At 39.7% G+C, this 24,570-nt stretch overlaps 1 protein-coding gene across 1 annotated transcript in view; it reads right to left on the reverse strand.

Moving 5' to 3' along the window:
- Positions 1-8,474: 8,474 nt before the first annotated feature.
- LOC149167400 (ATP-dependent Clp protease ATP-binding subunit CLPT1, chloroplastic-like) overlaps positions 8,475-24,570 on the reverse strand; it is a 231,037-nt gene continuing 214,941 nt past the window's right edge. Inside the window, exons 5-6 of the mRNA XM_089432974.1 lie at positions 8,924-9,051; positions 8,475-8,793 (exon numbers count right to left, since the gene is read on the reverse strand). Coding sequence (XP_089289100.1) covers positions 8,761-8,793; positions 8,924-9,051 — 161 coding nt within the window. The 3' untranslated portion in view covers positions 8,475-8,760. The remainder of the gene's footprint in view (positions 8,794-8,923; positions 9,052-24,570) is intronic.

The following is a 24,570-nucleotide window of genomic DNA, read 5'->3' on the forward strand; positions in this document are numbered from 1 at the left end:
ATTGGACAAAAGGGAGTGTGCCTTCAAAGAAGCTACCAGACTAAAAACTCAACTGGAGGAAGGAAACAAAGTAAGGAAGCAGTACAAGGAAAAGGAAGGTCAATGTCAAAAATTGCTAGATGAAGTGACATCATTAAGAAATGAAGTAAATAAAAGGAGCACAACAATTAATAAACTTAAAGATAGATCCAGTTACTATGAAAGTCTTGAAGCTAAGATCCTCTCTCTAAAAGAAAATATTGAAAACTAAAATAAGCAGAATGAAGAACTACTCCAAGCTCTTGAAGAACAAGAAAACGAAGTTCTCGAATTAAGGCAACAAGTGGAAGAAAGAAGAAAAGTTGAAGAAATCATGAAGAAGCGGTATCTTGAAAAAGAAGAGCAATATCAGGTTGAGGTAAATATCCTAAAAGGTAAATTAGAAGAAAAGGATAAGCTTTTACAATTTCAAGATAGTACTAAGATTTTGGATGATATTCTTAATAGTCAAAGGTCTCCCGCCATCAAAACTAGTCTTGGTTTTCATGAATCTGTTGAAAGTGAATCTAGCTCACAAGGTGAAGCAAAGAACTCTAATGCAAAATCTGAAATGCTCAACAAGGAGATGAGAGGTCAACCCCATCAACAACCAAAGAAAGAAATTCTTCAAAGAAAATCCTTTACTCCTAATTGTGGAAGTGATAATCGGATATTTCCTCAAATGAATAATATTGAATGTTTTATATGTCATAATTTTGGACATGTTGCAGCAAGATGCATAAGTAGAATAGTTCAAGACCGTCACACAGTAAGATCATCAGCGTCCAGGTACTTTAAGGGATATTGTTTTTCTTGCAATATGTTTGGTCACAAAGCCATTGACTTCTATAGAAGGAATATGAAACATGTAAGATGTTATGCATGTGACAAATTTGTACATATAACAAACGAATGCAGGAGAAAATTTCGGGCACCATACCAAAAGGAGAAAACATCATCACCTTCGAAGATATGGAAGAAGAATGAAGTACAATCAAAAAAATGTGGCATGGCACAGTGTACAGACATAACAAACTAAGGGGGAGCTGAAAGTGTGAAACTTCAATGTTCTAAATCTCATACGCAAGTTTCGTGAAGACAAGTCGCGTATAGACGCGAGTTCGAAGCTGCACAGTTGTGTATATGTGGTTTGAGGAAAAAGGCAGTGGGACAGACTCAGAAAATTGATTTGATATAGATCAGACAATTATCAATTATCTTTTATGTCTTGATGATTGATGACTATAGTATATAGAAGTGCTTTTGATCCTCATAAGTTGTTGATGACTTGATGAATATCTAATTTATGATGATGCCTTGATATTTCTTATTGATATATGCAATGATCAGATCTGACAGTGAACGAGTGGAACAGGTTCAGAGGGAGAACATGCTATGCTTCTAAAAAAACATTATTAGCATTATGTTTAGAAGTCTTTGGTACCTAATCAATGATGATGATGCTTATATGGCTAAAGTGTTTAAATGATACATCTTGCTATGTTACGGTTATGAGTTGCCCATGATGAAATCTCAGATGATACTTGTATTTCTTGGGGTTACATAGTTGTATTCAAATCAAATTTATGGATAATTGTGGATGATTTTTGATGATGTATACAGTACATATATGTTGCTTACATGGTGATCTTCATAAGGACAAGGAAAAGTTATTTGATGATGAGCCACTCATTTCTTTTATGCTAGTGTCATCATGCCTTCAAACATGCATATGGTGTAGTTATGATATAGAATTCCTATAGTTCTTAGCTCTCACATCGTTGAGGATTGTCGCTAATGGTATCAAGGAAGCTGGAAAAATGACCATATGCTCATGGTTTGCTAGATACATAATTGATGGATACACATTATGTTGGTTACATGGATGATTACTTAAGTTGCATATTGATAAACATTGTTGGTTGGCCAAGAGAATGGTGTTATTGTAGGTCGCATGAAGACATAGCTATTTAAAGACATGGATATTTGAAGACGTGTCTTACTTAGTCACATAATGATGATGAGTTCTTACCTTATGATGATAGGTTGATACTCACATATGTTGATTATCATGGTTGATGCTTATCAGAGGTGGGATGTTCCCTAGTGATGATACATGGTTGATATATTGAAGGTTCTTGTGGAAAGATCATGCAGTTCTTAATGATGATGTTATGATCATAGATGATGACTATGGTGTTTTCACATACATATGATATGATGTGAATGATTTTGTGCTATTGCTTGGAGATATGACATATGCTTAGTTGATTCATGAAAGGTTATGATAAGGCTCTTTCTACTAAGAAAATGGAGCAAGTTGATCTTGACGAGATCAAGAGGATGAGTTGATATCTATATGCAGCATACTTTGTCACACATTGATGATAATTACACTTGGGAACTAATGATGGACATATACAGATCGCTAGTCTAGATGTTGTTGACAGATGCTTATGGTGCAAATCATACATGGTGTATGATATTTGTTGATGACTATCATGGTCTTGATTAGATATTTGGTCTCTGTTATAAATATCATGTATATCATTCGATGTAAAGGTCATATAAAGACCCATGATGTAATAATTTGTCTCTATCTGTCGTAGTCTTTTGATGAGTCCTTTTTGGTCATATGATGTAATTTGTACCCCCTTTATGCATGGGAAGGATGATGTAATAATTGTTATTTTAGTCATGTATAAATTGGTATATCCCCACTTGGTTGGGTGGATGAGTCAAATTCGATATATCCCCACTTGGTTGGAAGATTGATGTATGTATGAGTCATTAGTGATAGGAAGGTCAAACTCACATAGTTGAGTTATAGAGTCATGTTAATCTTTTGGAAAATATTTACAGACTCTGCATGTGCTCAGCGGGAGCATGGATGATATAGTGCATCTCAGCATGTACAAAGGGGGAGTTTAATCAGAGAATTCAGCATGTGCCTAGGAGGAGCATGATCAATGTTTATATTCAACTGTTCAGATATGAAAGTCTTCTTTTTGGTCAGCCCTTTACCCTTGATGTCAAAGGGGGAGAATACATTGGTCCGCCCTTTGCCCTTGATGTCAAAGGGGGAGAGTATTTTGGTGTTGTTTGTTATCTCTAACAGTTTCGAGAACCTGCAATAATCAACACCAACATGGTTGCCATCAAGTCCAAAGGGGGAGATTGTTGGCATTATGATGAATGTGTTGTACTTGATGGCAACCCACTTGTAGCAGAACAACTCACTTGTATATGGTAACTAGATGAATCTACATAACTAGATGAATCTATAGAAAAGATATCAGATGTGACAGAATGCATGACAGTTGTGTTTACAGATGTAACAAAATGCGGGGCTGTTCAAAGGAATCATTTCAGAAGTAATATGGAAAATTACAGTGTAACAAGTCTATTCAGAGGTAAAAGGGCACTGGTACAGAAAAAGAGGAAGATGGAACTAAGGTCTACTAATCAGAACAAAGAAGGTAAAAGAAAAGGTTGATGTAAAGCAGTTTCAGAAGTATACGTAGGTCCACCTTGTTCAAGCAGCGTATACACACGGGTTAACAGAACAAAAGGAGCGTATACGTATACACGCACTTTCACAGGAGGAAAGGCGCGTACATGTTGGAAAACCAAGGTTTTGGACCGAAGTATTTAGTCCAAGGCATTTTGGTCCAAGGTATTGACCCTAGGTATTTGGTCCTAGGTATTGGTCCTAAGTGGTTTTGGTCCAAGGTATTGAGAAAGGCCTAAAACTATATAAGGAGCAGAAGATCATTAGGCCAGAAGTGCAAGTATTGAATATCTTAGGAAGTGTTAGATCACATATGTAGGTTATGAGCTTTTAATGCTTTGCTTGATCTGATCGAAGGATGCGCCTATGTGATTGATGATGGTTGATGGATCGAGATCATAAAGACTGAAATGAATTATCATTATGTGGTTCGATTATGGACAGTCTAGATCTGAATACTAACGCATGTTTTATTCTGTGAATGTTATGATCTGAGTGTGACTGAAGTCTGGAATGTCTGTGAAGTTTCAAGTCAGTATTTGCAGATGTGTACGTTATTTCTCTTTGGTAAAAGCGCGTATGCACGCAGGTTCGACACATCAAAGTAGCGTATACATTATGAACTATGATGTTTGAAGTTGCAGTTGGTTTTAATTGTTGATGCAGAATTCTGGGTTATGCTTTATGTTCTGGTGACTACATTCTGGTGGCAGTATTTTGAATGTTCTGATTGATTAATTGTGATTTGCTTCAGTGATGATGGATGAGATCTAATGATGGATCAAAATCATAATGACTTATCATCATGTGATCTGATAATGGATAGGCTAGATCTGATTGCTAATACATGTTTTATCCTTGGCATCTCTGAAGTCGGGAAGTGCAGCGAAGTTATAAGTAAGTATTTACAGATCTATACATTGGTTCGCTTTGGTGAAATTGCGTATACACACTGGTTCGGCTCTTCCAAGTAGCATATACACTCTAATGAATGGTTTTTGAAGTTACAGTTGGTTCTGAATGATGCTACAGTGTTCTAGATTCAGATTTGTGTACTGGTTACAATGATCTATCTGTTTCAGTTGATTGGTTGAAGTTGATTAAGTATGAATGAATGAGGTTAAGAGGTTGTCAGTGATTGATTGAGTTTGGTTGATTCAGAGAGTGATGATTGAGCTTCAGTGATTGGTTGATGTAGATGTATTTGATGGTTGTATTGCAATGGTGATTGATTCTAAGCTTCAATGTTGTTGATGGGTCTAGTATGAAAATTGGATGAAACGAAGCCTTCATGTGTATTGTTGTGTACCAGGAGCATCTAGTCTGAAAATTTATGAAACATGGTCCCTGGAGGAAGAAAGAAGGTCGTAGCTTTCTGTAGGTCGGCGCCTACGTACTAGTAAACATATCGGCTAGTACAAGAGCTAGGGAGTTGTATCTCCCTTCTAGTAGAAGCTGGAGAACAAGAGAAGGTTGTAACCTTCTGCAGGTAGAGGCTTACGTACTAGTATGAGTCTACACCAGTACAAAATTGTAAACAGATTTTCTTATTATTAAAAGAAGACAGAGACGAGAGCAATAGCTGGTTTTTACCCACATTGGGTTTCCACCTTAAATCTTGGTGTTCATGTGTGTTGCTTATGTGTGATGGTTCATTATGTTATTAACTGCACATGGTTAGTGTTTAATGTTTAATAAAGTACTGATGCACAAATTAAAGATCAACATATGATGAATTCACTGAATCATAAGTTCACTAGATATACACCTTTTGCCTTAAGAACAATTGCGTGCACACGCAAGTTCCCTTCACTGAAGTAGCACATATAAATCTGATTATGGAAATAAAAATGTTATTGATTTGCAAATATTGATTCACCCCCCCTCTTAGTATTATTTCGAACACATTCTTCTTTCAGGTCTTAGCTTACCTTATACAAGATTCAACACAATTTTGAAGCTGCCCAAATAGGTCTAAATGTGAGTTTACATCTAAACTCTAACTTAACCCTGCAACTCATATTTCTAGAGGATCTGTTTACATTTATGTTATCAGTCATTCAAGGAATGCTTCATCTTGGTCAACCTATATCATGCATTCTACCTCTGGCATAACATTTTCCAGAGACAATCATCTAGTGCTTGAATGAATAGCTGAAGCCACAACTACTTTCTGGAGATACCTTCTTCACACTTGAACTGGTCCTTCCATGGTTCTGAGATAATCACAACGGCAATAGTTTGTTCTTTACAAGGACAATTCCAGAAATGACTCGACCTTCACAAGGGATTTTCAACCTCCCAAAGATGTGCTAGAAGAATATTACCATGACCATCAAATAAGCATCCTTGATCTTCTGGTAGTGGTACTAATGATCCTCAATGACTTTTAGTCTCCTAATTCGGTCTTCCAAGCATCTAGGTCTTCTATCTAAAGTATGCTCTCGGAATCAAAGAAGGAAATGCTCTCAGCCTGCTAGAATGAATGGCTCTCAGCCTATAAATATTTGATGCCAAGTAATATGCTCGAACCCCTTAATTGAAGACATTAATTTGGCTTCCCCATAGAGATAAATTCGGTCATGAGATTGAGCAATAAATCCGGCCTCTTTGTTTGCATTTTCGGTCCCTTGTCACAGCTTTAATACTTCCACAAACTTCAGATCATACTTCAGATCTTCTTATTCCCTGCTCTTTTAATTTACATATCTTTTGTTCCTGTCAAATCATTCTTCAAGGAAGGTTGCCACAAAGCATGAAAAAGGTATAATATCTATAGATCACATGAAAGAAGGATCTTCTAACTTAATCTTCATCATGATAGATTTAGAGTCTTCGGACATGCCATAAGCAAATCTATGGAATGATACATGTTTAACCCTTTCAACCATTGAAATAACTTGATTTAGGCAAAAGTATCGTTGTGATCATGCAAGCTCAAATCAGTCCCTAATCAGTTCTTCACAAGCCTTTTCATTTTCTGAGAAACTTCGGACTACTCCTGAGATTTCTCAGCTTGAGATCACTCCTAAGGCCTTTCGGCCTTCTGTGCCCATCACAGCGATACCTTTTGGTCCTGAGATTATTCCTGAGGCCATTCAGCCCTCTGCAATCCAACTGAGGCTTTTCAGCCTCCATAGACAAAAATTCGAATTTAGACTTGTCTTCATAGATCATATATCACATAAGCATAATATGGATCTTCTAAGGCTCAAAATGAAAAAAGGGCAGATCTTGGCCTCTTTTGAAATATTCATCATCCTTCTTACAACCAGATTTGGACTAGGGCTTCTAGGGCTAGTGACAGAACAAGCCCTAGAGGATAACTTGAAATAGAAATGCCTTCTTTAACGCTGCTCCCTCACCCATGCTCTGATACCATGTTGAGCTTTCAACGGCTTCTAGATGATAATTACTTCTAATAATGTTCACTTTAAATCCATTTGTATTCACATCCATCATTAAGCAATTACACAAAAGATCTTCAACAGACAGTACAATCATAAAGAGACAGCAAAACAAGAGACACAAGTATTTTAACCCGGGAAAGCCCACTTGGGGAAAACCCAGCAACCTTTTTCCTTAGAGAAATCATTCAATTCAACAAGAGATACAATGATCTTTTCCAAATAAAACAAGGTCAAACTGACCATAACCAAATCCAAGGCTGACCTGGTCAAACAGAGATATGTAGCCTCAGAAATTTAGGTCAACTCTGTCACAGGAATCTTTTGGCCTTCCTCAGAGATGATCTGCCTCCGGAATACTTGGTCTGCTCAGAGATTCGACCTTCTGCCACAGAGAAAAATCTGCCTCAGGGATTCGGTCTTCTTCCTCAGGAATTTGGCCTTCTGCCTCAGAGAATAAGTCTTCCCATAAATTCGATCTGTCCAGAGAATGAATCTCGATCTGATGGTTTTAAATAACCTCCCACGTGTACAGAAGATAAGAAGAGCTGCCCAGAATTCGGCTTACTGTAGATGAACAGAAGAATAAGTGACTTGAATTTTTCTTGCCAAGTGATGAGGTCGAATGGGCATATATATAGATATTGAATGAACCCAAGTGGTGTGACTATAGGGGCAGGCTGACCTGTCCATGGAGTGCCAAATTTACATTTTGGAGGAAAAATTAATTTAAATTTCAAAAGTCATTTTCCCTCTCTTGAAGCCAACCTGAAAGTCAATTTCATTTTCATCATTTTCTTTTATTGGGGAAGGCTAGCATAATCATGAAGACCGATCATAGCTACAAAAATTCAACAATGGCTAGGCAGAGCTTGGAGAGCAAGCAGAAATTTTTGCAACCTGTGCCAAAATGGCAGAAAATTTCGCAGCTCTTTCTAAACTTTGGGAAAAACAAAAAATGTCTCTTTAGAAAGAAAATTGAGATTATTTAAGTACATGAGATGAAGTTGTATGGACTACACAGCATAACTGGCTCTGAGGGGCCTGATTTACATGTTTATAGTTTTGTTTAAATTATCAGTACAAATGTATATTTCGATTTACTAGCTGTATATATAAGACAGACAACAGTACTCCCTGCGAGGAGTTTTTTGACCTCTTTGAAAAACACAGTAGACACATTCTCCCTGCGTGGAGAATCAAAGATCTTTTTGATACATTTTTTTTTGATAGGCCATCAGCCTCACCATATAGCATATGCAACTGCATCTACAATATGAAATTTTCTTATATCAATGAAAATTACGATTTTTCCGAGGGGAAAAATGAGATGAAGTTGTCTTGATTGTCATAATTATGCAAAGATAGTTATTCATTAGATATTCCATCAACACCGGTGCTTTTTAGAGTTATCCATGACAGTTTACATTAACAAAAGTGCTTTTCAAGTTTTTATCATGTACTCACACAACAAATAATTTTGTATTCCCTGCTTATTCAAATGAAATCATTGCAATTTTCACTAGCAAACACATCCACTGTAACTTTGTCAGCTATCCATCTCGTCATTGTGGTATCATGTATAATATGCAGAAATATGCAAACAATGTTGCACTTCAAAATTGTAAAATGAGGCATACTTACCCCATGTAAATATGTTCCATTTAGAAAGAGTTTTACAGTACATCTGCTTAGGGTTCAGAACTATATGTTGAAAACTCATTAACTTCTGAATGAACTCAAGACTTGAAAGCAATATGTACATGCATAATTCTTCCTGTATTTAGTGTCCTGAAACAGATATAGCAAGTGTAGAAAATCACTTTATTTTGAACTCAAGGCAACTTGTTTCCTTACCTACAGTCATCACATGTGCACAAAGTATTAGTATTCCCAAAAAGTTGGAAAGTGCTCTAAGTTACTATAAATCTATAAGATCACATCAGTTTAAGCCTGGAAACTTGTGACAGTGGAAAAATGTACTCACAGACTCTGCAAGTTCTTCAACCTTCGTATCATCAATGCCGAGATTAGTCAATATTTGTTGACCAGTTGAGCCCTTTTGAGCCCAGACTCCAAGTAGCATGTGAGTAGTTGTTACCTCACCATTTTCTCCTGTACCATACAAGTGGATATTTTTCACAATCAACATGGTTCAATAACAAAAAAGGTTCAACAATTTGCCCCACAAATAAATTCATCACATATAGAAGTTACCTCAAAACCAAAGCATCATTTTCTAACTTCCAAATAACAAGTGAAGCATAGCAGGTAGTAACACCCTACTTGCAACCATAACAAGATGCCTTATTCTGCGTCAAAGAAACTCATAAGAATTTCTACTTTACATTGAGCAAAATCTAGCTCGAAAGTAAGAGGTCAAACTGTAGGCTGGCATTTCTAGTCAAGACAGATCACAATGTGCTAGAAGATGGCAAACTGTAGGAGCTTCTCTAAGAAGAATAGCTCCAAAAAGGTTGTCGGGTGAGCCATGTTGACAGGCAGTAGGATTCTGAAACGATCACTTCCCAAAAACTCCTAACCCCTTCTAATGCTCCACATGAAAGTGGTGATTGTGGAAAATAGTCCCTTCTCAGATAAGTGAGATATTAAACAATAAGAGCTCTCGTCTGAATGATGATGTGATTTCTTCTGACTCCTCAAACATACAAGATTAGGAAGCATGAAAGTCTTGTCTTTCAGAATTTATAGTCAAAATGTGTATTAGAGTTTGCATCTCTATGCAAGCAATCCTTCAAATTAAGATTTTTAAGATGAGTCCTATTACCCACAATTTTGTCTTGCACAAAATTCAGGTGATCAAGCGTAAGGATAGGAGAAATGATGTCAATGATGGTAATTGTGACGTTGAGTTTCATGGGGGACCTCAGATACCGGAATTTTTTGGTATTGCTCCTATCAATGCATGGAAAGGGAAGATTTGAGCTGTCATCACTCAGCTCCCATCATCAAAAGACAGTATTCAAAGGTCATGGCCAGCCTAGGAAATGGTGCAGGGTGGAATAGCAGCAATGGTCTTCCAGGAGAAAAGAGTTAAACCTGCATGCCAAAAATTATATTTCAGAGCTCTGAAGTGATAGATCTTCAGCAGCTGCAGCCTGTTGAAGAAAAGTGTAACTAGGTTCGGTCTTCATAATGACTTGTAATTACGACTGATGTAATAAAAGAGAATAAATTCATTTTGTATGTCTTGCTACATGGGTTTCATGAGCAAGAAGTGTCATAGGTCAAAAGACTTCTTCTTGATGTCTTTATGATTTATTAATATGTCAAAGAGTCAACTCATGTATGAAGGAGCTCTTCATGAGCCTATGTAAAATGTATTCAAGCCTAGAGCAACCCTCCAAGACCAAGCTCAATCCTCCACCTACAAGCACAAAGAATCCTGCAAGCAAAAGGAGAAGGAGATCATCACATCGGCCTCAAAATTAATTAAATAGCAAAAATGGCAGTCATGTCGGCTTAGAGAAAAAGACACAACAGTTCATTTGTGAAGTCGGCTCAAATATGGAGACAAACCACTATAAATACTCCATCAAGGTCAATGCAAAAGGCAGAAGAAAAATCTCGGATGGATCTGTGTCCTTGGATGGGTATAAGGTGCAGATCTTCGGACAAGTATCTCTGTGTTTCGGATGGTGTTAAGTTTAGGTATGTTCTATGCTTAGAGAAATTTATTTTAATTTTCACAGTTAGCTCAATATCTTTTCCAGATTAGCAATCACATCAGCATTAAAGTAAACTGCAAATAGAACATAAACAAAAATCGCAGAAGTCAAGGCAAGACAAGAGGACACGCGATGTGGCGCTAGCTAGGGACAAATCCCAATGTGGGGAAACCCTTCGTCAATTCTTCTTATATGATCTTCAATAGTTCAGCGGAGAGAGATAGTATATTTACAACAGAAGTCAACACTTTGACTTATCTAGATAAGAGCATAGATCATCTCTAAGAAGATGATACATGAGATCAGTTGAAGACATGCTGGTTCAACTAAAGTGTCATAGGTCAAAAGACTTCTTCTTGATGTCTTTACGATTTATTAATATGTCAAAGAGTCAACTCATGTATGAAGGAGCTCTTCATGAGCCTATGTAAAATGTATTCAAGCCTAGAGCAACCCTCCAAGACCAAGCTCAATCCTCCAGCTACAAGCACAAAGAAGCCTGCAAGCAAAACGAGAAGGAGATCATCACGTTGGCCTCAAAATTAATTAAATAGCAAAAATGGCAATCATGTCGGCTTAGAGAAAAAGACACAACAGTTCATTTGTGAAGTCGGCTCAAATATGGAGACAAACCACTATAAATACTCCATCAAGGTCAACGCAAAAGGCAGAAGAAAAATCTCGGATTGATCTGCGTCCTTGGATGGGTATAAGGTGCAGATCTTCGGACAAGTATCTCTGTGTTTCGGATGGTGTTAAGTTTAGGTATGTTCTATGCTTAGAGCAATTTATTTAATTTTCACAGTTAGCTCAATATCTTTTCTAGATTAGCAATCACATCAGCATTAAAGTAAACTGCAAATAGAACATAAACAAAAATCACAGAAGACAAGGCAAGACAAGAGGACACGCGATGTGGCACTAGCCAGGGACAAACCCCAATGTGAGGAAACCCTTCGTCAATTCTTCTTATATGATCTTCAATAGTTCAGCAGAGAGAGAGATAGTACATTTACAACAGAAGTCAACACTTTGACTTTTCTAGATAAGAGCATAGATCATCTCTAAGAAAATGATACATGAGATCAGTTGAAGACACGCTGCTTCAACTAATTCTCCAAGGTGACTCCTTCACCTATCATCGTGCTGCATCTCGTCATCATGCTGCATCATGTTGCACCCATCATCACAATGCTCCATCTCATCATGCTTCATCAATCATGACAGTACCCATCACTGTACTGCATCATGTACCATCACGTGCCATTGCTGCACCTTGTTTTGCCACCATGTCCTTGTTGCATCTTGCTTGCCATATTGCTGTCCCAATTGCTATTACAGCGCTATGTCTTGCTGCTGTCCCAATTGATATTGCAGCACTATGTGTCTTGCTGCTGTCCCAATTGCTATTGCAGCACTATGTCTTGCTGCTGTCCCAATTGATATTGCAGCACTATGTGTCTTGCTGCTGTCCTTCATATTGTTGTTCTTCACCTTTTAGTTGTTGTGACCATGATGACTGGTTAGGGCACCAAACATTGCTGTAACAGTCCTTCAATAGTCAACAAAACAACCCTAAAATCTGCGGTCCTCCTTGTGTAGGTGTTCTCCACTTCGTTGAAGGTGTAGGGCACAAGATAGCCCTCAAATCTGCCTATGCTACCCTTGGCTGTGGTGGTATGGCCTGTGGCCTACCACACAGCAATCCTGTAGGTTTACAGCAGCCTTCACAAGGGTTTATTCTACACAAAATAGTCCTTAAACAGCTGCGGTTAACCTCCAGCCCTGCGGCCTTCTCTGCTCATCAACCAGCCCTTCAACGCATTAGAAACAACCCTTAAACATGCCCTAGAACAGTCTGTTGTACCTCAGCAACTCGGCCTCCCCTTTACGAATGCCCACACTGTCCTTAAGTTGTCTCTCCTTGCTGCGGTTAGGGCATTTCTCTTTACTGTGGCTAAGTCTACTAAGCCTGCGGTTAGGGCTCTTTAAGGGCTCCACATGACAACGGATCTTGCTGCGTATAGAAGCTCTTCTAAACATTAGATCTCCCTTGTTTGCTGCAGTTAGGGCATCCTTTAGGCAGTGAATAAGGGCAGGTTTGGGCAGCATATAGGAGCCCCTTTAGGCTGTGTATAGGAGCCTCTTTATTGAGGCCAGATATCCTTCATGACTGCGTTTTAGGCTTCCTCTGGACAGCGTATAGCTAGGGCATCATTATCATCTTCATGTCTGCGTTTTAGACTTCTCTGGACAGCATATAGCTAGGGCATCATTATCATCTTCATGTTTGCGATTTAGACCTTTCTTTGGACATCGTATGGCTAGGGCATCCTTCTTGACCTGTGATTAGGGCTTCATCCTCTTAGATTTCTCTTGCCACTAAAGCCCAAAATAGGTGGAGAGAAATCAAGAGTGAAGTGTGTGTCTAAATGACTATCAAGTCATCTCCTTTTATATTAAAACGTTAAGCACATGAGGGGTTTATTTGGTTGTTGGCCGACCTTGACGAATTGTCTTATAACACAAATAAATTCATAACTCCATGAATACTTATCAGAATTGGATGATCTTTAGATCAACCCTACACCTCTAGATGAGAGGGATCCAAGAAAAATATCAGCTGCCATAAATAAGATGACCCACATGGAGTTTGGCCCTAGTTGCCAATTTTAACAGATAGGCACCACAGAGATAACATTCCGGCCTCCACACAGAACTCGCATTTCTCTCAAACATTCGAATGGGTATAAGGTTTGAAATCCGCAGTACAGGAGGGCAGAACAGAGCTCAGATGCCTCTACGCTTTCATGGGTAATTACAGTCACTGTACCTCGCAAATCTCTGAGATTTCGTTAAAGTATTCCAGTCATCAAGCTCGAGTGATCTTGGTAAAGTCTCGGTGGATATCACAGTGGAAAAGGACTCGGACCTACCTCCTAGCAGCCTTGGCATACATGTATCTCGGTAAACATTCTAGGTGCAGTCACATATTTGGTGATCACTGTCTCAACATATTTAGTCACAGCCATGGTATATTCGTGAAGTGATACATTCTAGACATGATTTTGATCCAGACATAGATGTAACCATTGTTGATTTGGGGTAGCATACGATGTGCTCTAGCCATGAAAATTGGTGGAGAGGCTAAAGCACATGAGATATCCAAGACCCAGAAAAGGTTTGGAGAAATTCCACCCGATTAGAGAGATATTAAAATAATTAATATTTTTAATGGGTTCCTAAGTCTAAACTTAGGAAAATAAAAATATTAATGGGTATTAATATAAAACTGGGTGAGAAGGTTCTAAATGACATGGATCAAGCCAAATCTAATCTTAGCCGTTGATTAGAGATTTAATCTCGGTCATTGAAGACTCGACAGAAAAGTATAAGAGGAGGCTTGAGGGTTAGTTGGAAATACACCAAGTCGATCAGTCAGTTCAATTTTCTGGAGCGGGGTTTGCTGAGAGAAATCGAACCAGTGATCAGAGTTGCAACGAGAGGCAATGACTGCATGGCAGAGAGACAAAGATAATGTCAGGAGACCAGCGCAAAGGCAGAGAAGGCTACGTAGAGCCAGCAGGAGCCACGCAAAGGGCCAAAGTGACTACGCAGAGGGCTAGAGTGACTGTGCAAAGGGCTAGAGGGCCTGCGTGGGAGATGCAGAGGGCCAGAGGGCCCGCGTGGGAGACGCAGAGGGCCAGAGGCCCTGCGTGGGAGACGCAGAGGGCTAGAGGGCCCGCGTGGGAGACGCAGAGCACTAGAGAGGCAGCGTAGAGCATCTGTAGGCTGACGCAGAGGCCAGGAGGGCTGATGCAGAGCCTCAAAGAGGCGTTGGAGAGAGTTTCGTGGAGCAGAGTTTCAGAATATTTGCTTTCGAAGAAAGGTATTACTGCCAGATAGATTTCTCTGTCGGGTGATCCAGTTTGGCACCCTGTTGTTCTCAAGAAAAGTTGCTTAATAATAAAACCCTCAGAACTGCTGCACCGGTTTTCCCAAGTTGGGTTTTTCCGGGGACGATTGTCCAAAAATAACATTGTCCCTTGTGGGTTTGTCTATTTCTTTCAGTTGATGATATGTAGATGGTTGAGACTACATTTGTGTTTATTTGAGTATTTATATAGTTAAATAACTTGTTCAGTAATTAAACAAGTAGGTGAAATAAACTAGATAGTGCATGAAAATTTCTAACGGGTTAGACTTAGAAATTTCAACAATCATAATAGTTATAAAATCATGATCTTAATCTTGGTACATCTCTCATATCTCAGTATGGAGATCTCATCGTCCTAATAAAGTATCTCGGTGATATCTCGCAATGATACAACTATGATCTTAGTGCAACCAAGTGCAACTACGGTGAAACAGACATGTTTTCAGTGGATCTAAGTTAGCTCTCAATCATGCATATGAATATCTCCTTGTCATGATGAAGACCTCAGTAAAGGTACAACAATGGTGCTGCAACAGTGATAAAGATCAAGATGGTGCAGCAGTGATGACCTCAGTGGTGCAACGAAGATAATGATCTCAGCAGTGACACGAAGAGGATTGATGGCTTGGTCTTGGAGTGGCAGAATAGGTCAAGGGTCATGGTCTTGGTATTCGTCAATTGGAATCTCTATAAGAAGAATTTGTGTGTGGGTTTTCCTCTCCAAGAGGGAGAGGTTTTGGCCCTGGCAGAAAGCCAAATATCTTGTGTTCTTGTCTCTTTGTTTTTTATAGCAGTTTGATGAAGCAAACACACACTCTAATAATAATAAGAAGATCTAGCTAAGATAAAATTGAAAAATTACTTCACAAATTGTTATCATGCTAAGAAGAATCTCATCAATCTTGATTGCCCTAGATTCTTCAACATGGTATCAGAGGAAGTGGTTGCATTCTGTTGTCGCACAAAGTGTTTAGGCATCTCGACAATGCTCAGAGTAAGGGTTGTCACTCTTAATCCTTACTCACTCCATTTAGACTCTCTCCTAGGAAAGTCAACAGGGGTAGTCCCTAAGGTAAATGGATGATGATAGCCTATGGAACACGGGCTCTAAGAGATTTTAATGATGAACAACTTAATGAATTTAAAGAAAGTCTCAGTCAATTAAGATAGATCGATTAAATAAGACACAATTACAAAATATAAATGACTACAGACCAATGCCTTTAATATTTGCATTAACCATAGACTAAATAAAGCAAGTTATCCAGAAAATTTTTCCAATATGTGACGAATAGTGACAATCACGTATGATCAATATAAATGCCCAAACTGTATCATGCAAGAGATTCCAGATTCAAAATGATTTTCATTAATTGCCCAGATCTAGAATAAATGAACTTTCTCCTCTAGCCAATATAATTTAAAGCATTTATCGCACCTTGACCATAGAGAAATATTACCACAAAATGACACCAAGGAAATTTAAATGAACAATTTAATCATTCCTTAGGAAATTAATTAAATGTAGTAAATGAAGAAATTAAATTTTTAATATAACCAAGTAAATTGAACTGATCAATAAATCGAAATTTTAATGGGCCATACGCCACAATAAAATTTTAATGTGAAAGCACAAGTCCTTTAATTTATTTCTTTAGTCACCAGAATTAGATTTTTTAGATGTTTAAAAAAAACAAAAATCAAATGTTTCATGATTTTTAATTTTGAGAATTTTAAATCAAAAATTTTAAAAAAAAAAGGAAAAAGGAAAAAATCAAATATCAAAAGATTCTTTAGATTTTTTTTGAAAACTTTTATATTTTAAATCAAAATCAAAAATAAAAATGAAATGAAATCGAATCAAAATAAAAGTCAAAACAAAATCGATTTTTTATTTTTATATTTTTAACGAATCTAACTAAAATTTTAAACGAAATCGAAAGCTTAAAAAAATAGAGCTAAACCTAAATGAAGTTATATGCGTACATAATATACAAATTAAAAAAATCGAAATGCTTATTGTGTTGTACAGCTCTGTAGTGGCTCGACGACAGAAGAGCTCAAAGCAAGCCAGCGATGGGAAAAGCAATGGTAGCGATGAAGGGGTTAATGGAATTCAAACTAGACTGATGGCGGGTTAATGTGCAAGTCGACGGGAGGGCAAGGAGCTTGCTCAATGGCAGGTAGATGAGGTTTGTTTGCAAGTATGGCAGCGGAGGAGTGCGAGCTGCTTCGAGGAGGATAAACGCAGGAAGAAAGGGAGAAGCTGGATGGAACGGTGGATGAGGGATGCAGGGTTTGTTGTGTGCGCTTGCAAGCAGCATGAAAATGAGATCCGCGGAAGTGAAAGGTGCAGCAGATGAGGGATGCAAGGTTTGATTTGGAGCCGCGGACAAAGCAGAGAGCTATGGAGTGAGGGCCGAGGAATCCGCAGGCTATGGTAGCGACCTAAGTAACCGGATTCGTTATAAACCCTCCATGTGTCTGAATCCTGCGAATCGGACACGATTCGCTAGGGATTCGAATCCCAGAAGGGGACACGACGTGTCCTAATGGGATTCGTACGAAACCCGTTAGGACACATCATGTCCCGATTCTGGGATTCGAATCCCCTAAAATGAAACCCGCACGCTTAAAAAAGGCATTGTTCCTTATGTTTTTCACCATATTTCTCTTTCAATTTTGCATACTTTGAGCTGTGGGCAAGTAGCTAAGGGTTTGGAGCAAGGAGCTAAGGGTGTGGAGGATGCCTTTGCAGAGTTTTCCACTGGCACTGGTCGATTTGCAAGATATGATGTGATTAGAGACAGGGGGACTAGGAAGCCCTATTCTTGGTGGGCAAATCATGGGGCAACAAGCCCTCCTCTTCAGCAGTTAGCCATGAGCTTCCTCTCTCAGGTGACTTCATCCTCTTGTTGTGAGAGGAATTAAAGCACATATGGGAATTTGTATAGTGTGAAGAAGAGCAGGTTGAGTAGTCCAGCGCAGAGACAATGGTGTATGTGCACACCAACCTTCGTCTTATTTACAGGCAAAAGGAAGAGTGGTTGAGGGGAAAGACAAAGATGTGGGATGTCTTTCCTAATGATATGGGTCTGGACAGCAATGTTGAGTTGGCATTGGCCAACATGGATCTCAATGATCCAGTGCTAGAGCCTATTAGATTTGATGACGGTGATATTTTAGAGGGGTCATCTTCCACACCAGCAGATGCAAAGGCGACTATTGATACAGGGGAGGAGGAGGATGCAGAGGAGAGCAGTGGTGACCATGATGATGAGAACATTGATGCTAATTCTAATGATGAATCTGAGGATTGTTGACTCATGAGTCATAGGCTACCTATTGCCTTGAGGCTTGTATACTTGTAGTTGTTTTATATTTTCTATTTCTATTTGCCATTGGCATTGCACCAGCACTACCTATGTAACACATTTTGATTTGATGACTTAATGAGAAAACCACAGTTGTCAGTGTCTTTATCTTACTATCTTGTAGTTGTAAGTTGTCTTTCATTTATGAATCATGATTTATGTGACCACTGACATTGAATTTTGTATGTACTATGCATGCTATAGATGAAGATCTATGTTTGAAATCAATGAATTTGTATCATTAATTAGAATGTGTAAGAAATATCTAATTTTTAATATATATATATATATATATATATATATATATATATATATATATATATATAATAAAATAATATATAATGAATCCTACGTGTCCTGTTCCAGGGGGTCAACGTGTCCGAATCTGACACTCGAATCCCCGTATCCTACGAATCCTAAATCCCCGTGTCAGGGGACTTAGGCAGCAACAGAAATGAGGGTTTGATGCAGATGGAAAATGCAGACAACAGAGGGAAGAAAAGAGAGGGTTCCTTAAAAAAAATCAAAATTTTTGCAGTGAAACGAAAACCCAACCAGCAGATCGAAAAACTTAGACAAATGGTAGCCAGAAAACCCCAGAAATTCTGATTAAAATGTTAAAATATTCTGCTTCATATTTATTAATGAAACCATTAAAGAAAATTCTCCAAATTTATTTAAAATATCGAATCCACTTGCTTCAGATTTAACCCTGAAACCCTCAAATTTCCAAATCAAAAAAAAAAAAAAAAATTAAATCCTTGGACTGCAAAAATCTGGATATAATCCCTGCAAAAATGATGCTGATAAACCCTAGAGATCCAGATCTTACCCTCCAGGGCCTAGATCTGGACTCTACACAGTTTTCTTCTTCAGATCTGTAGCTGCAAGACAACAAGAAACACCCAAACGATACATACAATGATAAAACTAAAACCCAGAAAAACACAAGTCAGAAAACCACAAATAATTACAAATCTATGCACAGGAAAGACAAATCTATCAGATCTGAGGAGTGTGAGTCCAACTCCGCTCTGAGATCTGATAATCTAAGGCTCTCAACAGCCAGATTCATCAATTTCGCACATAGAAAATTAAATTTTTAATTTTAAATGAAGTGATTAGCTCAAAACCCTTCATGCATCACCACAAAAAATCTTATGATAAGCCCGGGATCAAATTAAGCTAGACTCTTCAAAAAACACGGATCAGGAGTTGGTTGGTCCAACTGAAAACTTCCCCGAACACTCGATGATCTAAAAAATAAAGACTTTCCTGCAAAACTCAATTCAGCCATAAACATAGAACGAGAAAACAATAATAAAACTCAGACAAATAAAGATACCTGCTATTACGTTCAGAATTTACATTATTATTCAAACCCCAGCGACTGAGCAAGGTACCTGTACTCAAATCATTCTTCAGAAGCTATTATCAATGGCTAAAAAAAAATTTACACATGAAAAATGACACATCTTACAGTACTTCCATGAAGAGTAACACTGGAGAAAATTAACCCCAAAGTCTTTCTTTATTATCCGAATAAAAATTAGACAAGAGATTTTCACTAAGCACACGACTCAAAGGTCGGATGATTCGACTGACAAATGACTTCCTATTTAAAGATAAATACTCCAACGGCTAGTTCGAGTGATCCTCATCAAAGCAATCTCGACCGTTGATGAGGATCAAAATTTCTTTTAATCTCATCCATCGAAATTTCAAATTCTTGAGGAAATTTGAATTTTTCAATTAAATGCATTTTAATTAATTCAAAAATTAAATTTTTGAATTAATTTCCTCAAAATTTTGACTTTGACTTAACCCCAGGGATCAAGGCCTTAAAATTTATCAAAATAATTAATTTACCTTAGTCCTTGGACCTCTTAAAATTTAATTTTTAAGGATTGACGAATTTTGCCTTCGAGAAATTTAAATTTACCTAGGACCTAGAATTAATTAAATTTTTGGCTTAGGATTTTAATTAATTTTTGGCCAGAAAATTTAATTAATTAACCTATGAGGGGATAAATGATTTTTCCAACCCTCAAGACACTTTACATCATGATTTTCATATTTTTTACATCTCAAGGAGGAAAACCATTTGTGATAAACCCTCACAGACTACCCATTTTTGTGACACAAATATAATTCAGCAGACCAAGCAATTTGTAATAAAATAACCTAATCAAATAGTGTAATATCCCTTATCATGAATATTCCTCAAACACAAGCAAACTCCAACCAGAGATGGACTAGGAAGACATTTACCAGATATGTCGCCTCTGAAAAGAGGACGAGATCCGAAGGCTACCTGGCCCTTTCCAGACTCTGTCTAAGAGTATAAGAGAACACACAAGTGGTATAATAGCCGAGAATGCTCAAAGAGATGCAAATAACAATGATGCAACATATAACAATATAACCATAAGCAGATACTCAAGAAATGCAGAGAGAAATGCTAAGCCATTTTATTATACTGAGTAATAGAATGAGTACAGGGGGTGATCAGAAAGATGGCACCTCGACTTGCACAAGGCAAGTGAAGATATAACAGTCAAAATAGAAAAGGAATGGCCCCTCTCTAAACTGCGTCCAAGCTGCTGGAGAACTGTTGTGCTGCTGCTGCTGCTAGAAATCAAATGAGGATTTGGGGCTGCTCCCCTCCTCAAAAAAGGTTGAAACTCTGGAATCGGACTCTATTCAAGAAACCCAGAAAAACCTAGAAAGCTCTCCTGGAATGGTCGACCCCCGAAAATCACCCCCTTGGGGTTTTGCGCTGCCACTGAATGATACCCTCCAAGAATCTACCTGAAACCTCTACCAGAACTCTCCAATATGCAAGGGTTGATCCCTTGCTCTATCTCTCAGCACAAATCCTACTACAAACCCTCAACTCAGACTCCTACCAGAAAGAACAGTGTCATTCCTCTCAGTGTTGCGCAGTCCTCCAAACGCTGATGAAACCGCTGCTAAAATGTTGATGAAACTACTGCTGAAATGCCAATGAAAATACCTTGCCCGAGCAGGCACTCGAAGTCCTCCGGGGCTAAGGGTGAGATCTCCGAACAGAGACACTCAATGCACTAAACAGTGCTACAGACTAGCTAAACAGCCAACGTGCTCTAAGTCGAAATGACTATCACAAATGCTCATAACTGAATGATCAAAATGAGGGGGCTTCTCTCTCTTTTATAGCCTTTGCCTCTCTCAATCCCAAGGCTCACCTCCTCCAACGTAATTCCCCTCTTGCCACGTGTTTCTTTCCTCCTGCGCAGTCCCTCCAAGTGTCTGCGTGGGCTCCATCTCTGCGTCCCCCTTTGGCCCCCTTGGCTCCCCTTTAAGTCACAACGTTGTGCTACTAGGAAGTGACTTTCTATTCTAAAAGTGAGTTATGTCCTCCTTCCTCACCTTTTTATTCATAAATAACTATAGAAGGCAAAAATTAAGCAAAATCGAATATTCCAATTAGTTGTGGCTAATTAGGAATATTACAGTCTCCCCCAGCAAAATGTTGCTTGTCCTCAAGCAACTAAAGTGATGGATGTTTCAAGATTTTTCACTCTCCCAAGTGACATCCTCATCCGTCAAATTCTTCCACCTCGCCAAGAATTCCCAGACCGTCCTGCTTCGTAGCTGCCTCTCCCTGGTAATAATGATAGCCTCCGGCTACAATACCAAATGCCCCTCATCATCCATGGGTGGTAGCTCATCTGTCACTGTCACCTGCTGCCCCAATGCCTTCTTCAGGCATGATACATGAAAAAAGTTATGAATCTTGCTGCCTTGGGGCAGCTCCAACTCATATGCAACCTGTCCAATCCTGCGTATCACCCTGTATGGCCCATAAAAGCAGGGCTTGAGCTTTTCAGCCCCCTTCTACTTCAGTGATGACTGTCGGTATGGCTATAATCGTAGGTAGACCATGTCCCCTACCTCAAACTGTCTCTCCACCCCAACCCCTGTCGGCATACAGCTTCTGTTGATTCTACATTGTAGCCATATTATCCTTGAGAACTCGGAGGATATCCTGACTCTCTTGGATCCAAATCTTGGCTCTAGGAGCCTTGCTATCACCAAACATCACGTCAGCAAAAGATAAAGGATGATATACATATAAGGCATAGAATGGTGACATACCAATGGACATGTGATGTGAAGTGTTGTAGCAGTACTCCCCCAGATGCAGCCACTTCAGCCATGGTCGTTGCTGCCCACTGACATAGTTACGCATGTAGCCCTCCAGCCACTTGTTAACTATCTCTGTCTGCCCGTCCGTCTGTGCGTGATAACTAGTACTCGGTGTCAACTTTGTCCCCACCAACCGGAAAAGCTCCTGCCAAAACCCGCCCATGAAGCGACTGTCCCTATCACTGACAATGGTCTTAGGAAGACCATGTAGCCTGAAGATCTCTCTGAAGAACAGCTCGGCTACCTGCTCTGTTGTATAGTGTGCGGATATGGCAAAAAAATGTGCGTACTTCGTCAATCAATCAATGACGACAAAGATACAATCCTTGCCCTGTACCATGGGAAACCCTGTGATGAAGTCCATCGAAATACTCTCCCACTTCCCCTCCGAAATGGGAAGAGGCTGCAATAATCCCGCGGGATGGCTCATCTCTCCCTTGTTCCTCTGGCAAACATCGCACTCCCTGATATGTTGGAGTACGTCCTCCTTGAGGCCCTTCCATGAGAACCTCTCTCTAATGGCCCTGTAGGTTTTGGTAAACCCCTGATGGCCTACCAATGGTGAATCATGTGATGCCTGGAGAATCTTCTTCTTGAGCTAAGACCCCTCAGTCAAGAAGATCCGATCCCTATAATAAATGATCTCATCGATCACCCTGTACCTGTCATCTGCCACCTGCCCATCCAACACCTCACATGCAAACCTGTCCTTGGAGTACTCTACTAAGAGTCGAGCCCTCCAGTCTGTATCCAAGCTCATAAGAGAGAACGTGGCTGGTCTACGTGAAAGGGCATCTGCTACCACGTTGTTCTTACCCTTGACATACTCAATGTCAAAGTCATATGCTTGGATCTTACTGATCCACTTCTCATGCCTCTCCTGTAGCTGCTTCTGCTCCAAAAAGAATCTGAGGCTGTTGTGATCAGTCCTCACCTTGAACCTGTTACCTACCAAATATTGCCGGAACTTGGCCAATGCATGCATGATGGCCAGCATCTCCTTGTCGTATATGGGATACAACCTCTCGTGTGGAAGGAGCTTCTAGCTCTCATAGGCTATAGGGTGACCTCCCTGTATCAATACTGCGCCGATCCCCTCTCCCGATGTGTCACACTCCAAAACAAATGGCTGCGTGAAATCTGGCAATGCAAGCACTGGGCAGCTGCTCATAACCTCCTTGAGCCTGTCAAAGGCTCGCTACGCTGTATCTGACCAACTGAAAGCCCCCTTCCTCGTCAAATCTGTCAGGGGTGCAGCAAGCTAGGAGAAACCCTTGACGAACTTCCGGTAGTAAGTACAAATGCCAATGAATCCCCGGAGTTCTGTCACGTTTCTCGGCTCCAGCCATTCTATGATAGCCCTGATCTTCTCCTCGTGGACTCTCACTCTGCCCACCCCTATGATGTGTCCCAGATACAACATCTATGTCAACCCAAACTCACACTTGGAGAGTTTGGCATAGAATCGTTGCTCCTGTAAGATACGCAATACTGTCTCAACGTGCTAGAGATGCTCCTCCCAAGTCCTGCTGTAAATGAGAATATCATCAAATAATACCAACACAAACTTCCTCGAGTGACTGCGGAAGATGTGATTCATGCAGGACTGAAATGTAGCGGGGGCATTGGTTAGCCCAAAGGGCATCACCAAAAACTCAAAGTGCCCATAGTGACACCTAAAGGCGGTCTTGGGAATGTCCTGCTCCCTCATGCGAATCTGATGGTACCCAGATCTCAAATCAATCTTTGAGAAGAACCGTGCTCCTCTCAACTCGTTCATCAACTCATCGATCCTGGGTATGGGGTACCTGTTCTTCAGGGTATTCTTGTTCAAGGCCCTGTAGTCCATGCACATCCTCAATGTACCATCCTTCTTCTTCACCAACACCACAGAAGAAGCAAAAGGACTCGTGCTCGGTCGAATGTGCCCAAGAGCCAGCAACTCCTGGATAGCCTACTCAATCTCATCCCGATAGGCCTTGGGGTGCCTATAGGGGGTGGTAATCACCGCCTGTATGCCCTGCTCAAGCTCAATGGTGTGCTCAAACCCCCAATCCGATGGCTATCCTGGTGGAATCTCCCCAAACACTATGGCATACAATCAAGGATGGACTATATCTCTGGATGTACCATCTGCCCTGTAGTCCCTGCCTTTGATGCACGCAGCTCCACTGCCCACTCTATGTCTCCCTTCCGAAAGATTGCCTCCATCCAATGAGCCGAAACAGTCTGAGGCAGATATGTGTGCTGCCCTCGTATCTTCTCATGCCTTCCTGTCTTCTCATCATCCCACTCCATCTCTAGGATCTTCCAATCCGTCATGACCTTCCCTAGAGTGATAAGCCACTGAACACCCAATATCATGTTAGTGTCCAGAATATCGACCACGAAAAAGTGGTCAGTCAATGTGTAGGTGCCCATCGTCACTGAAAGCTCTGGGACA

Source organism: Pinus tabuliformis, chromosome 5_1 (assembly GCF_031772625.1).
Source record: "Pinus tabuliformis cultivar Carrire ecotype Pingquan chromosome 5_1, CPIR1, whole genome shotgun sequence".
Classification (NCBI taxonomy): Eukaryota; Viridiplantae; Streptophyta; class Pinopsida; order Pinales; family Pinaceae; genus Pinus; species Pinus tabuliformis.